This window comes from Procambarus clarkii, chromosome 45 (assembly GCF_040958095.1).
Source record: "Procambarus clarkii isolate CNS0578487 chromosome 45, FALCON_Pclarkii_2.0, whole genome shotgun sequence".
Lineage (NCBI taxonomy): Eukaryota > Metazoa > Arthropoda > Malacostraca > Decapoda > Cambaridae > Procambarus > Procambarus clarkii.
Genome location: NC_091194.1, coordinates 4,942,812 through 4,956,918, shown reverse-complemented (window position 1 = coordinate 4,956,918; position 14,107 = coordinate 4,942,812). Strand labels below are relative to the sequence as shown.

General features: G+C 38.2%; 1 protein-coding gene across 12 annotated transcripts in view; it reads right to left on the bottom strand.

The window, feature by feature from the left end:
* Positions 1 to 14,107, bottom strand: part of LOC123769849 (KICSTOR complex protein SZT2) — a 146,510-nt gene that overhangs the window by 5,071 nt on the left and 127,332 nt on the right. For all 12 annotated transcript variants that reach the window (XM_045761221.2, XM_045761225.2, XM_069301235.1 and 9 more), the window contains 9 exons: positions 13,428 to 13,644; positions 13,107 to 13,237; positions 11,443 to 11,636; positions 9,290 to 9,396; positions 8,716 to 8,833; positions 4,479 to 4,610; positions 3,703 to 3,775; positions 1,403 to 1,569; positions 432 to 537 (listed from right to left, as the gene is read on the bottom strand). In XM_045761221.2, the coding sequence (XP_045617177.2) occupies positions 432 to 537; positions 1,403 to 1,569; positions 3,703 to 3,775; positions 4,479 to 4,610; positions 8,716 to 8,833; positions 9,290 to 9,396; positions 11,443 to 11,636; positions 13,107 to 13,237; positions 13,428 to 13,644 (1,245 nt within the window). The remainder of the gene's footprint in view (positions 1 to 431; positions 538 to 1,402; positions 1,570 to 3,702; positions 3,776 to 4,478; positions 4,611 to 8,715; positions 8,834 to 9,289; positions 9,397 to 11,442; positions 11,637 to 13,106; positions 13,238 to 13,427; positions 13,645 to 14,107) is intronic.

Here is a 14,107-nt window from a genome sequence, read left to right as displayed (position 1 = left end):
CTTTGACTTTCAGATTTTCATTTCTATTTGTTTATATTTTAGTATCAATGTTCACTGTGAGATTAGGTGATCAGTGACAATGAATCAGATTGGAGGAGCATCTTTCCAATGCATGGTGATAGTTCTAAAAACTTTCACAGTTTATATAAATTATCTTCCAAAGGATTACATAGTTACATGAACATGTTTGTGGTTTATGCAAATTCTCCAAATTTTTATTAATTTAATAGAGTAACAATAGTAATTTATTAAATTAATAACAATACGAAACCTAGATACTGTTGTACTCTTCAATGTGATCTGGGCAAATTAAATGCTTGAAGCAACACATGGCAAATGAAATTCAGTGTGAACAAGTAATGTTATGGAATGTGGAGCAAATTAAACCAGGGCACATTCATCCTACAAATACAGTTGTAATGCAAACTTACTGCTTTCTGGTAATGTAAATTGATGGAGAGCATCATAAAAGCATCAGAGCAGGTGGAGCTTAACACGACCACATGCTGAATGTTACCATCACTAGATGTTAAACTCCTAATTGAAGAGAAAAAAATAATAGACAGTATAAGGAAAGGCAAAAAACATTATTATTAACTATATCCTTTATAATAAGTAACACACTGAAGGCTGCAGCTAGAACTTTAACAGACTGACAATAAAGCTTAACTTCTGTAGCACAATCAATTTAAGATTCCTAGCTGGTACACACTGCTGGGCTCTGGAGGCTTAAATAAGCAAGTTCTTGAGGCAGACAAACACCTGAACTTTTTCCAGTTGAAGCTCACAAAGCACAACCCTTGTGAGTTGGATAAAAATTATGGGGGCACATTTTAACCAGAAAAGAAGAGCCATAATGGTAACAAATGTGGCCGACACAAAACCCAAAATATTTCTCAAACAATGGATGGATTGAAAATTCATGAGACATCTTCCAGCTCCTTGTATGTAATGATGCATAAACTCTTTCCTGGATCCTTAACAAATTGTAACTTCTTCAAACCAGCCTCCACTCTCCTTAATGTACTCTTGTCATACTCCCACAAACAAATGAGAAATAATAAGATAAAATTTAAATGCTTCTCTCATTTACCTCAATGTGTAATACATACAGATTTGTAAAATTTTATAACAATTAATTATGATCAGATGATCATATTTAATTAAACAAGGACTCATATTTCAAGAATAAAGCAAGATTAAAACTAGTAAATAATATGAGTGCTGAGCATAGAACTAATCTAAAAAAGAAACTATTTAACTTCATGTTTCAAACTCCATGCATTCTCCTACACAATACTACCTTATTTTTAACCTAATCATCATTATGAAATTACTTAGTAAACAGAATCACAAGATAACTTGTTCAATATTACCATATACGAAAATGAGCAAAGCATACCTATGTCGCTCCTGGTACTTAGATTGCAGGACCCTCGTCAGACCTTGATACCACTGCAAAGGTTTGGAGAGGAGGGGCAAGAGCTGTGGATCTACTGAACTTAGAGGCTCAACACTCACCAGGGTTAAAAGCTCACTAAGTTCACTAAAGCTTAATCCACCAAGTATCTGTAATAAGAGACCCAGGAAGTAAATGACAAGTCTGTGAAAAAAAAAAAATTTTTAATCAGTGAAGGAATTCAGTCCACTATGCCAAGTCCATCTAATAAGCAATATTATGAGGCATTCTTAGTTAAAATGACCAAGAGATGGACAGTTTTTTTATGTCTAAGAATTCTTAAGTATTGTTAAAAATACAAATGCCACCTCTCTCTCACTACACATTTTATACAGGCAACATTTATTTCAGCACAGTATATTCTAATAAAAAAAAAATTATGCGTATCAACTTAAAATGTCTTGTATATGGGAAAATTATATAACTTTGAGAACACTGAAAAGCACTGATATATTCCCAAACACTCCAGGAAAACTATGTACATTCCCAGGCACTCCAGGGAAACTCTGTACATTCCCGTCACTCCAGGGGGGAAATTCTGTACATTCCCAGTCACTCCAGGGAAACTTTCCCTGCTTTCCAGTCTCTGACACTTTGTGGGAAAAAGAATTTGTCTTCATTTCTATCCCCATTTAGACGTTTTGTTTCAATTAGGTTCATTTTCAGCTTTTCTCTGTCTTCCTTTGAGAGGTCTTGTCTTATTGACCAAAGTTTGCAAACCTCATCACTTTGCAATTTCCTGGCATTTCTAAGCACTTCCATCATGTTTTTTTCTCCATTAAACGTCACCCTTAAGGGGCGGTTCTTATCTCATATTTTCCTATTCTAAAATCACTTGACATTTTCCTTTGCGCCTTCTCCTAAACCTACTATTTTCTCTATGATTTTCATCGCTTCTGCTGCTCGGTCCAACCTAGATGAAATTTCCTTCTCTAAACATCCAAAAATTATTATGAACTTACTTCTATCTGCAGTGTTTTATACTATCTTGAGGTTATCTTGAGATGATTTCAGGGCTTTAGTGTCCCCGCGGCCCGGTCCTCGACCAGGCCTCCACCCCCAGGAAGCAGCCCGTGACAGCTGGCTAACACCCAGGTACCTATTTTACTGCTAGGTAACAGGGACATAGGGTGAAAGAAACTCTGCCTAATGTTTCTCGCCGGCGCCTGGGATCGAACCCAGGACCACAGGATCACAAGTCCAGCGTGCTGTCCGCTCGGCCGACCGGCTCCCATTTTTTACTAGTTTACTGTTGGTAACCAGTTCTTTCCTAATTGCTTGCCAAATTTCTGCTTGTTGGTCATTTCTGGTTTTGACTTACGAACACACTTCCTTGATTGTCTCTCTCTCTCTCTCTTTTACAACTTGTGCAGATGTGTCTCTTATTTCTTCATACTTTTCTAGTTCTTTATTAGCCTCCTCTATTTGAGTTGTCAATGAAGTTTCTCTTTGCATCTCCTTGCCTAAATCCATGTTAGCCCTCAGGCTTCCTTCGAGTAGTTCACCATATGAGTATTTTCTTGTTAATTTCTTCAAATTCCCTACTCTTCACTTTCCATGCCTCATTATCCTTTACTAGTTCCTTGACGTGTTCCTCCTGTATCCTTACCTTATCAGTCAAGCTGGTAATTTCCTTACCTTGCTGGAAAATACTTCCTTTTAAATTACAAAACTCAATTTTGAGACCTTCATTCTCTTGTTCTAATTTAATAACCTTTTCTTCATAATTCTTCAGCATGTCATCAATAATCACTAACTTGCCAAGAAAACCACCTTTCATTGCATCTTGTGAGAAACCTGCAAAATAATCCTTTGTTGGGTGTGTTTTGTGTGTTTGTTTATGAGTGAACTTTCAGTGATTGCTCTGGCCTCAGCTTTTGTGTGCCTTCCTAGTACTGGCAGGACCCAGCAAGGATGTTTGAAAAAGACCACTGCTGCACCACTGTACCAGCCACCTTGTCTTCATTATTATTAACTTGTTCTTTGGGAAATTAGGTGAGCTTGTCTTAGGGTACATCCAAGTGAAATATCTCCAAAATACAGTTTTTATACAGTATTATGTATTCAAAGTAGGGAACTAAGTATCTCTGTGCTTTTTACCGGAAAACTTCAATCAATGAGGGGGCTCTCATCTCAATTAATCTGCTGGTGGAATTTGTGACTACTGCATTAGAGTCAACTGTATTATAATTCACCAGCTCTACACTTAAGACTATGTAACAGCCAAACATGAAGTCACTGACCTGTTCCCTGGTTAATTTCTGCCTTTCATCTTCTCGAAGACTGGCTGTCAAGCGTTGCCACAGTGAATCTCGTCTGAAACAAACAAAAAATTAAGAGTATACTACATCATAGGCTCATTTATGCTATTACTTATTATGTATATGCATTATTTGATAAAAAGAACAGTTTTATTTTGTTAAGACTTATAAATCAATATACTGTACAGCATTTATCTACGTGTACATGATATATACAAGTATAGAAGAACTTGTGCGTTTGACTGCCAGTTTTCCATTGTCAGGTGCAGGATGGCCGTTCGATTTATCGAGGTCCCACTTAGACCAACATCTGACCTTCCTCAGTATGTAACTAAGAGTTGCCTAACTCCCAGGTACCTCTTTACTGCTAGGTGAACAGAGGCATCAAATGCCGAAATGAAACTGGGACCTTTCAGAGAAACTCTTCCAATTTTCCCACTGTGTTATTTTTATCAATGCTGAGTGAAACAATTCATTACTTTTCTGAATTGTACTGTTACCAAATGTATAAATGATCTTTGTACTTTGGTAGGATCCTGGCACTGTTCAGCAAGACACAAGGCATCAATGCTTTATTAAAAGATACAACAGCCTTGCAGGACTATACAAATATGCTAAGTCACTGGATAATAAGGCACCAAATAAGATAACACTTAGAAGGATTTAATCAAGTCCAGCACAAACAGGTTCCAGTGAAATTATGTAAATGCTATCAAAGGTAGCTCAAGCTGTCTTAACTTGCAATCAAAGCACAGTACCTGCAATGTATTTTAGCCTGGTTGAAAATGTGATGGATACGAGTTCTTGCCTCTTCAGCCTGAGCCTCCAGCGTCCTCTGCATTGTCTCCTCATATTGCGTGTAGTATCCAAGGTAGTTCACACTCTCTGACCTGATGTTCAAAGAGTTCCTTGTCTTATATATACTGTATCAAAATTATATTACAAATAATAATGCACAATTTTTTTAATCTTATTAGAAATAAGACCTTAAAGCTAATTAAATAAAAATAAATAAAATATGGTATTGTTTTGTATATGTTGTAAGTTATACTGCACATTGTAACAGTAGACTTGGGCCCTCCCCCCTCAAGTGTAACACTCGGGGACTTGCATGTTGTGACACTAAACAAGATGTAACTAATTGGTGGGCACTCCTCTCTTCATACCTAATGACCTGTGGAAACATGACTTCTCTATGCACCTGCAGATTAATGTTCAAGTAGCAGCTTGAGTCAGTGATGAGAGAGAAACTTAAGTCAATGCCCTATTGTCCTGTATGCACACTGTTGTTGACTCTGACTGCTATCCGCTGCTCTCTGTTGTAATCAATCTTTCACCAATCTTCCCACAAATTATCGTCAAATCTATATCAAATGCTATAAAGAATTGCATTTGCCTCTATGAAGAGGCAATTTATCTCCTACTGACATGCGAGTCCTGCAAATATGTTTAATTGTCTGTGTATCACCTTTCTTTGAACTGATGCCTGTAGAGGCTATGTGGAACCCTTGTTTACAAATATTGTACTGTATAGTGTGTGAATCCCTGTGTACAAGTTTTAAGTGATTTGCAGCATTTTCCAGTTTTCTAATTTTTCTGTTTAACCCCTTAACTGCGTTGCCTCCAAATGTGACACCCCCGCAGTGCGCAGGAAATAAATTATCTGGAAAAAATTCTTTTTTCTTTTTGAAGTGTCAAAAACCCTTCCCTCAGTATGGGTATGCAAAAAAAAAAGTCGAAATTGTACTTACTTTGGCTGCTATGGGGTCCGGAAGTTGGGGCGTGACGTCATCATTCCCCGTGCGCCCGTGCCGTAAGCTCTCGGGGGCAGTGGGGCGCTCGGGGCGGGGCGCGCGAGTTGCCACGAATATATTTTCGTTCATTTTTTGCGCACCTTTCCAAATACATTTTCATTGTTTTTATGTGCCAATCCAATGTATAATGAACACGTACACTATAATATCGCAGTACAACATCCGTACTGTCCGTAGACACTGTGTTACGTGCATGAAACTTGTGTACACATATGCAGCACATATTTACTATGTATCATGCTAATTTGTGTATATATACAATCTATTTACACACTATACACTGTCACACACTATATACATTCACCATCAACACATTCAGAACACCGCGTAGCAGCTGCTTCGTATGGGCCAATAGCAGCTGCCTCGTATGGGCCAATATCAGCTGCCTCGTATGGGCCAATAGCAGCTGCTTCGTATGGGCCAATAGCAGCTGCCTCGTATGGGCCAATATCAGCTGCCACGTATAGGCCAATAGCAGCTGCCCCGCATGGGCCAATAGCAGCTGCCGCGCATGGGCCAATAGCAGCTGCCGCGTATGGGCCAATAGCAGCTGCCGCGCATGGGCCAATAGCAGCTGCCGCGTATGGGCCAATAGCAGCTGCCTCGTATGGGCCAATAGCAGCTGCCTCGTATGGGCCAATAGCAGCTGCCTCGTATGGGCCAATAGCAGCTGCCTCGTATGGGCCAATAGCAGCTGCCTCGTATGGGCCAATAGCAGCTGCCTCGTATGGGCCAATAGCAGCTGCCTCGTATGGGCCAATAGCAGCTGCCTCGTATGGGCCATGAACACATTCAGAACACCTTGAGTGAGAGCAGCCACACCCAGCCAGTCTCTCTCACTCCAACATCTTACTCGCCAACATTGCTCCTCCCACCATATTGCTATAGTTCTTATTACACATGTTCTATATACCTATCTACATGTTTTATTTACCAGAACTATGCAAGTAAGCCGGTATTGTGTCCAAACAGTACAGTGGCCACCATACACTGCATGAAAAATCACACAGCAGACGACGCTACGATTACGTCACCTCCCTCACCAAAATAGCTCCTCTCAACATTCTCCTGTTGCTGTTCTTACACTATATACACACACTATATATACCCATGTACATATGTGTTGCCCATAGCGAACCACTAAGCTAGTATGGTGAGCAAAACAAGAGTGGCAGCCACACACACACAATTGAGGCTACCTCAATTCTCGCCCTCCCTCCCTCATCAAAATTCCTCCTTCCACAATACTACGCACAACGCTAATTATAACCACATTCCTGCTATTATCACAATCCTGGTCACTAATTCCTGTAAATGAATAATTGACCACACGTTTATTTTGAAAAAGAACCTAAGAAATCATTTGAAGATTCCTAGATGAACGAAATAATGCTCTGGTGCTGTGGCTAACGCTGTGAACATCGTGAACAGCATTGAATCACTGATATTTGAACATTGTACCCAGTCATTATCACACTCAGGCTCTAATATAACACTAAATAATACAATTTATATATATATTTTGACATTATTAGGCGATGCTGTGGTCACATGCTGAACAGCAGTGCTGTGCGCTCATGCTGCGAGCGCCAGCCTTGGTTGCTCACACACTACTGAGGCTCCCACACCCGGGAATGTGGACCACGATTTTTTTTAAAGATGGCGTCTGTTTACAAGAGCCCTGAGGAAGCTGATGTGAACCCCATGTAGCCGCGGGAGTTTTGAATGGAACGTGAAAAATACAAATACCCGGAGGCGCGTTGCGCAAACCAGACGTGAGCCTGCAGGCGCGTTGCGCAGTTTAAGGGTTAAATAACAGTATTTTCTCCCAGGAAAGATGCAGATACTGCCAACTGTATTGTTTGTAGTATTTTTACAATTACAATGATACCTTGCAAACACTAGCATTGTTGCCATTGCTAAATACAAACACTAGCACTAGTATTTTGTTGCTAAATACAGGTCTACCTAAATAACAGTAGGGGTACCTACCCCAGATCACCGGGGTATACACTGGATCACTGAGAGAAGTGCCCCAAATCACCAGGGAAGTAGTGCCCAGAACTCATGGGTAAGTGCCCTTGGTCACCTATCCAACAAGGGAATAAGTTACTAAGAATGTGATGGAGCTGGCACCTGGGAACTTGATTATCTTCTTATCTTGAGGTTATCTTGAGATGATTTCGGGGCTTAGCGTCCCTGCGGCCCGGTCCTCAACCAGGCCTCATTTTTATTACACACCCCCAGGAAGCAGCCCGTAGCAGCTGTCTAACTCCCAGGTACCTATTTACTGCTAGGTGAACAGGGGCATCAGGGCGAGATAAACTTTTTGCCCATTTGTCTCCGCCTCCACCAGGGATCGAACCCGTATCCTCAAGACTACGAATTCGAAGTGCTGTCCACTCAGCTGTCAGGCACCCTTAAATAAGGGTGCTGACATATCCATCAGAGATGGCAACAACGAAGACCAAAACATTCCTCCTGGAACTGAGAGGAATGAGTTACGAAGAAAGGCTGAAGGAGCTGAACCTCACAACCCTGGAAAACAGAAGAGTAAGGGGAGACATGATAACCACCTACAAAATTCTCAGGGGAATTGAAAGGGTGGACAAAGACAAACTCTTTAGCGCAGGTGGAACACGAACAAGGGGATACAGGTGGAAACTTAGTATCCAGATGAGCCAGAGACACGTTAGAAATTTTTTTTTCAGTGTCAGGGTAGTTAACAAATGGAATGCATTAAGTAGTGTTGTGGTGGAGGCTGACTCCATACACAGTTTCAAATGTAGATATGATAGAGCCCAATAGGCTCAGGAATCTGTACACCAGTTGATTGACAGGTGAGAGGCGGGACCAAAGAGCCAGAGCTCAACCCCCGCAAACAACTAGGTGAGTACACATGAGAAGATGGAGAAACGACGCCGTTTCTGTCCGTCCTGGATTATTATCAAGTTGTGTGCAGCAAGATGGGCAGGATGTTGGTCAGCGTGATACTTGGAGAACCTTGTGATGCCATTGGAAAAGCTTCAAATGATCAGTATTGTACTTTTATAGTGTGGCACCCTACCTTGACCATCATGAGCCTGTACAATTGGATCTTCAATGATCTTGCCATAGGAAGCATCTGATAAATTTATTAGTAATGCCTTTTAATCTCTGAAACAAATTCAAAATCAATTACCTGATGCCAATGTATGATTTGACAGGTGGTGGGAGATCATCTGTGGCTGAAGAAACTTTGGGTAGTTCATCTTCAGCACCAGCAGGAGGGGTAACAGAGCCACTCTGATCACTACCTTCTGTTCAAGTGTTAAATTATCAAACATTATTGTCACTGCTTTGTTAGTTATCCAGTCTTGGTTCCACATTTTGTTTAATGTAAGTACTGTACTGTAGTGTCAATAGGCTGTAAGCAACAAGCTTCAGTAATATATATTGAAATGTATTTATCATTAAACATAATATTATTTATAAGAACATTATATAATAGGAAGTAATATTATAGTAGATTCCTGCTCTAATACAACCCAGTCCAGTGTAAGATTGATTCAACTCAATAATAATGATCGGTTATGGACAAGCTAAATTACAGAAACAAAAAAATCCAGAAATGGTTAAACATTTGAAAATATGAAAAGCCATGATGTTTGAAAATGCAACATGAGCTATTGTTCAGTACTATAAAAGCAGTTTAAGTAAAAAAAAAAAAAAAAAAAAAAAAAAATCATATATTTTACATTTACATGATATCTCACCCGGATGAGTGGAAGATGGAGTCCAACGCTTTCCTAGGGATGGTGCTGTAGATACGGTTCGGAACTTGCCCATTTTTTTCTCCAGAATACGATTTGGGTACATCTCTCTGGATGTGGTAAAACAATATAAAATAATTATAAACTAAATATTGGTCATCTGCATGAAGGCAACAGGAGGAGGCATCTTCAGGCTAGAGTTAAATTGGATCTTTTCAAGTAGCGGTATAAAATAGAGCAATTCCTGCTAGCCAAGAGAAACTAAGGACCAGCAAAATTGAGCTCCACGAGACCCAATTCTAGCTCAAAAACCTCCTCTGTTGCATACATAAAATGATTTAAGGTCCTGCCTAGCCTGTAGAGGATTGCAGGACAAGTGAAATATTTAAAGTGTTGTGGTAGAAACCAGGAAACATCTCGCTCAAACTGTGAGGTGGTAAGGGTTGGTAAAGCAACCCCTTTGTATCCCTTCACGCAGAGAGATGTCCTCCAACCTGGACACTAACCCACCAAGGGTAAAAATTAAACCACACTGGTTCCTCATATACTGCTTCAAACATCTTGAGGGAATGATCTCGTATATCTTCCCAAGACACATGAGGGAATGGTTTCACATGAGGTTTTCCAAAGATATTTCACCTGCCCTTATGTGTCAACACCTTCTTAGAGAAAGATAAATATAAGCTTAATAACTATATATAATTCTTTAGATAGCACACAAGTGAGGTTTAAATCTCACTGTATTTAAACCTAAGCAGTGGAATTAACGTCATTTGAGAATAAAGAATAAGCTTTGTATGTTGTCAAAGAGGAATTTGACTTCAGTGAGAATATGGGATCTCATTACTGGAAAATATGTATCTACCACTTGCTTGTTAATTCATGTAAATTAGTGAAATTCAAGTGCTATTGAATATTGTAATTAGCCTGGCTCAAATATCTAGATAATTTCCCAATTGGTTTGGAATAGTAAGTCACTTTCAGTGACGAGTACAGGATTTTAGTTAGTAATCATCTTTGAAGATTAATTTGGCATCTAAACTAAGGTCAGCCTTACAGAGGTCAGTGGAGAATTTAGTCAGTGTGAGTTGGGACATCCTGGGGGCAAGATCTCACCTCCAGAGGCAAGGTTGAACAACTGGCCTGGCTGTGGTATTTAAGGTTAAAAGATCTATTTGTTTTAAGTGCACTTGTAGAATCCACATTATTTTGTTTTACCTCTCAGTGCCTCTATTTTAGGAAGAATTTCAGTTAGATTATAATTCAGTTTAGGAAGTGTTTAGATAGGAAGTGTTCAGATAGGGAGTCTTCTTTTATTTTCATTGATAAACTTTAATAAATCTTGTTTAGAATTTATGGGGTTTAGTGGAATTTCCCCCAACGCATATTTTATATTCTATTGTTGGGGCTCAAGACCCCATGCTTTGGGGCTAGGCACCCTCTGCAAGCCTGCAAGCATTTATTTAATACCTCAGATAATCCCATTGTGCTTTGATTTAAACCACACTTAACATAAATCTCATCCCTCCTATTCAAGTAATTGGGGATCCACTTTCGGGAATTATGCCTAATTGACCGTTTGCTGCTTCACCGTCAATTTGGGGAATTATTCAGTGGGGTTTATGAAGTATGTGGTGGCGGCATTCTCCGATTTTGCAGTGTAGCATAGAAAGAACAGTGTCCTCGTGTCGTGAGTTCTAAACAATCAAACGTTTTAGATTCGAGGAGTTGGACTGATTCCACTGAAGGTTATATTAAGAACATTTCTAATAATAACAACCAGCATTTAACCAGATTAGTAAGGCTAAAGGCTGGGCCCAGGTTACATAGTCACCACTTTATTCCATAGAAACAAGACTGATGAGAAAGAAGATTACTTCAGTACTCAGACAAGTACACTTCAATGACAAATAATAAAAAAATATTGTGCAAATATGGACAAAAATAAAAAATAAGAATGGGAAAATAATACTCTGTGAATGGGCAATGTGAAGATAAGAGAAAATATCAGAAGTACCAAAGATTATAAAAAACATTGTAGAGTACATTTAGCATTCACCATATAAATTCTTCACTATTGAATGATTTTTTACAGACTTTATAAAAAGATACACTGATGCATATTTATACAGGACTAAAATTAGGCAGTACCTTACCGTGTGCTTGTTAAGATGACGTAGAAATTGAGATGTAGGATATTTGGGTGCATATTTCCCACATGAAGCTCACCGCTAGTATTGTGGGAAACCAGTAAGGTAACATCATACTCATCCGATACTCTCTGATCATTGGCATCTTTGTAATGCACCCGACAAGTTTTGGTGTGAACCAGAATAAATTCCGTATACTGCTGTAAAGTACAAAAAATCAAAATGTTGAATGCACAGAAATGCCCTTTCCTTGTAATTACTTAAGTGAATACCCAAGAGTAGTTACAGGATGAGAGCTCTGCTCATGTTGTCCTGTCTTCCCACTTGAGTAGCTCCCCTGTGCTACAGGGAGGTACTGAGGGCATCACAAACATCAGGCTCTTAATTTGTGAAAGCACGTTACAGGGTAGATAAGTCTGCTTATTCTTAATGCATCATCCTGTGTTTGTTGGAGATCGTTCAGACAGGCAGGATGACATGCAGTACTACAACAAGGGAGCTTTTAAAAATGTTCCCATAGGATCATATAATATGTAAGGCAGTACTGTAGAATACTTAGGCCACCTAAGAATGGCCAACAGTAAGCAATGTATAAAGACAATAACAAAGACAGATAGCAAATATTATTAATGAAAATAAATATTTTGCATTGTATTGTTCAGTTATTCTGACAGCTACTATCTTTGAAATTTGTTCATCAGTAGATTTATTTACTAATTTTTCTTTTAACCCTTAAAGTGCAGTAATCAAGCATTAATCCATCCGGTAATGCAGTTATCATTTTATGTCATTATTTGTTAGTTTTTATTTTGTTTTGATTTTTAAATATGGTTATAATATACCTATATAGATGTAATGGAATGTATCAAAACCCATGAATAAATTTTGATCTAGTTTGCTGATAGCTTTGATTGCTAATTAAAATATAACTTAAGATAAAATATAAGATATAATATATTTTATAAAAAATATTAGATAACTAAGTTATTGTGTGCCAGTAGTCTGCGATTACAGTACAGTATTATAAAATCACAATTTGATTTTTCGCTTGTATCCGAGTCTCTTTCTAGACAATGTTCCCAGACAAAATAGCAACAAAAGAGTGGGTTGCAAGACATTTCGTTGCATGAACAACTTTATATGCAATATAATACATATTACATTGTAGGCTTATATACAGTATTTAATTATGGTTTTTTTCAATTACTTGTACTTAAGTTAGTTTACACATGTGTAAAAGTGAAACAACAAGCAAATAAACCATCTAATATGAACATCACAGCCCTTACCCCCTACTTGACTACTCAGTAAACTGTGGCATTATGAGTCCCTGGACCCAATGACTCGACCACCACATCATCTTCCCCGTGTGCATGGAACCACAATACATTTTGATATTTGTGTTGATGTTTTATTTAATTCTCATTACTTCTGCATGCTAATGTATTGTTTTATAAGTTTTTTGTTTGCACACAGAAATCTTTGGTGATTGTAACACACTAAGGGTTAAATATTCTAATATCTTGGTTAGGAAATATTCACACACAGTTGTTGAATTGTGTATTGCTAATTAGAGCTTTTCATCAAATCTTTCAAACAATATAAAGTTCAAACATCCTTTACAGAAAAATACTGTATCTAGGTACAAAAATCTAGATAAGCATTATTACCATCAGAGCATTAGGATCGTGGATGACAGGAGTCATACGTAACACTCTCATCCGATACTGCTTCTCTCGTGCCAGAAGATAATTGTACAGTTGTTCTCCTGGAGTTCCTGTGTCTGCTATGGTCACTTTACCTGTAAGAAGTAATACAGTATGATTAAATCATCCACCTGTGGCAATAACTAGGTAAGGACACTAATACTCGAGACTTAATTAAGAATTAACTTGTATGCACTTCAAGAATCAGCTTCAGCAGTAAATATTTTATTATGCTCAGAATTTTCATGTCAGGAAATGTAATTAATTTGGATACAAATACTATACCTGAGTGAATAAGGTTTCTGGCAAAGTTGGGTCCTTTGTTATAGTACTTGATAAAGTCGGAGAGACACGATGAAAGGTGATAGCCAGGAGTAAAGAGAAGCTGTCGATCAGCAACATATGCGCACAGCGCTCGGAGATGGAAGTCAAATGTGAAGGAATGCATGTGAAGCAGGACCTTTATGTCATCTACTTTATCCAGGAAAGAATTGATGGCAAACTGTAAAATTAATAACAACAATTATTTATTAATAATAATACAATAAACAATGTATAATGATGATAATAATACTCATTCACAGTATATTATAAAGTTTCCCATCCCTTTCTTGCTTTAATGTCATTTAACCCTGCCTCCATGTAAAGTTTGTCTTGTTGTCATCTTTTCAACTATACTATTAACTGTTGAAACTTTTCTTCTCTAACTCTGTATGTTTAATGAAGCATAAGTACTTTCATTCTTTTAAATCTCTACAAATCAAATACTTTTGTTACTTCTTTTTCTATTCTAAATTTATTTAAACTAGACTAATATTTCCTTTAATAATATATAGCTCAATTTTCATATACAGTATCCATGCAACTGAAGTTCACAGTTTGAATTTACAGTACAATTATAACCAATATTTTAGACATCTTTACCTCTGTAATTTATTCCTTTCATATGACAAACTTGGTGTCTA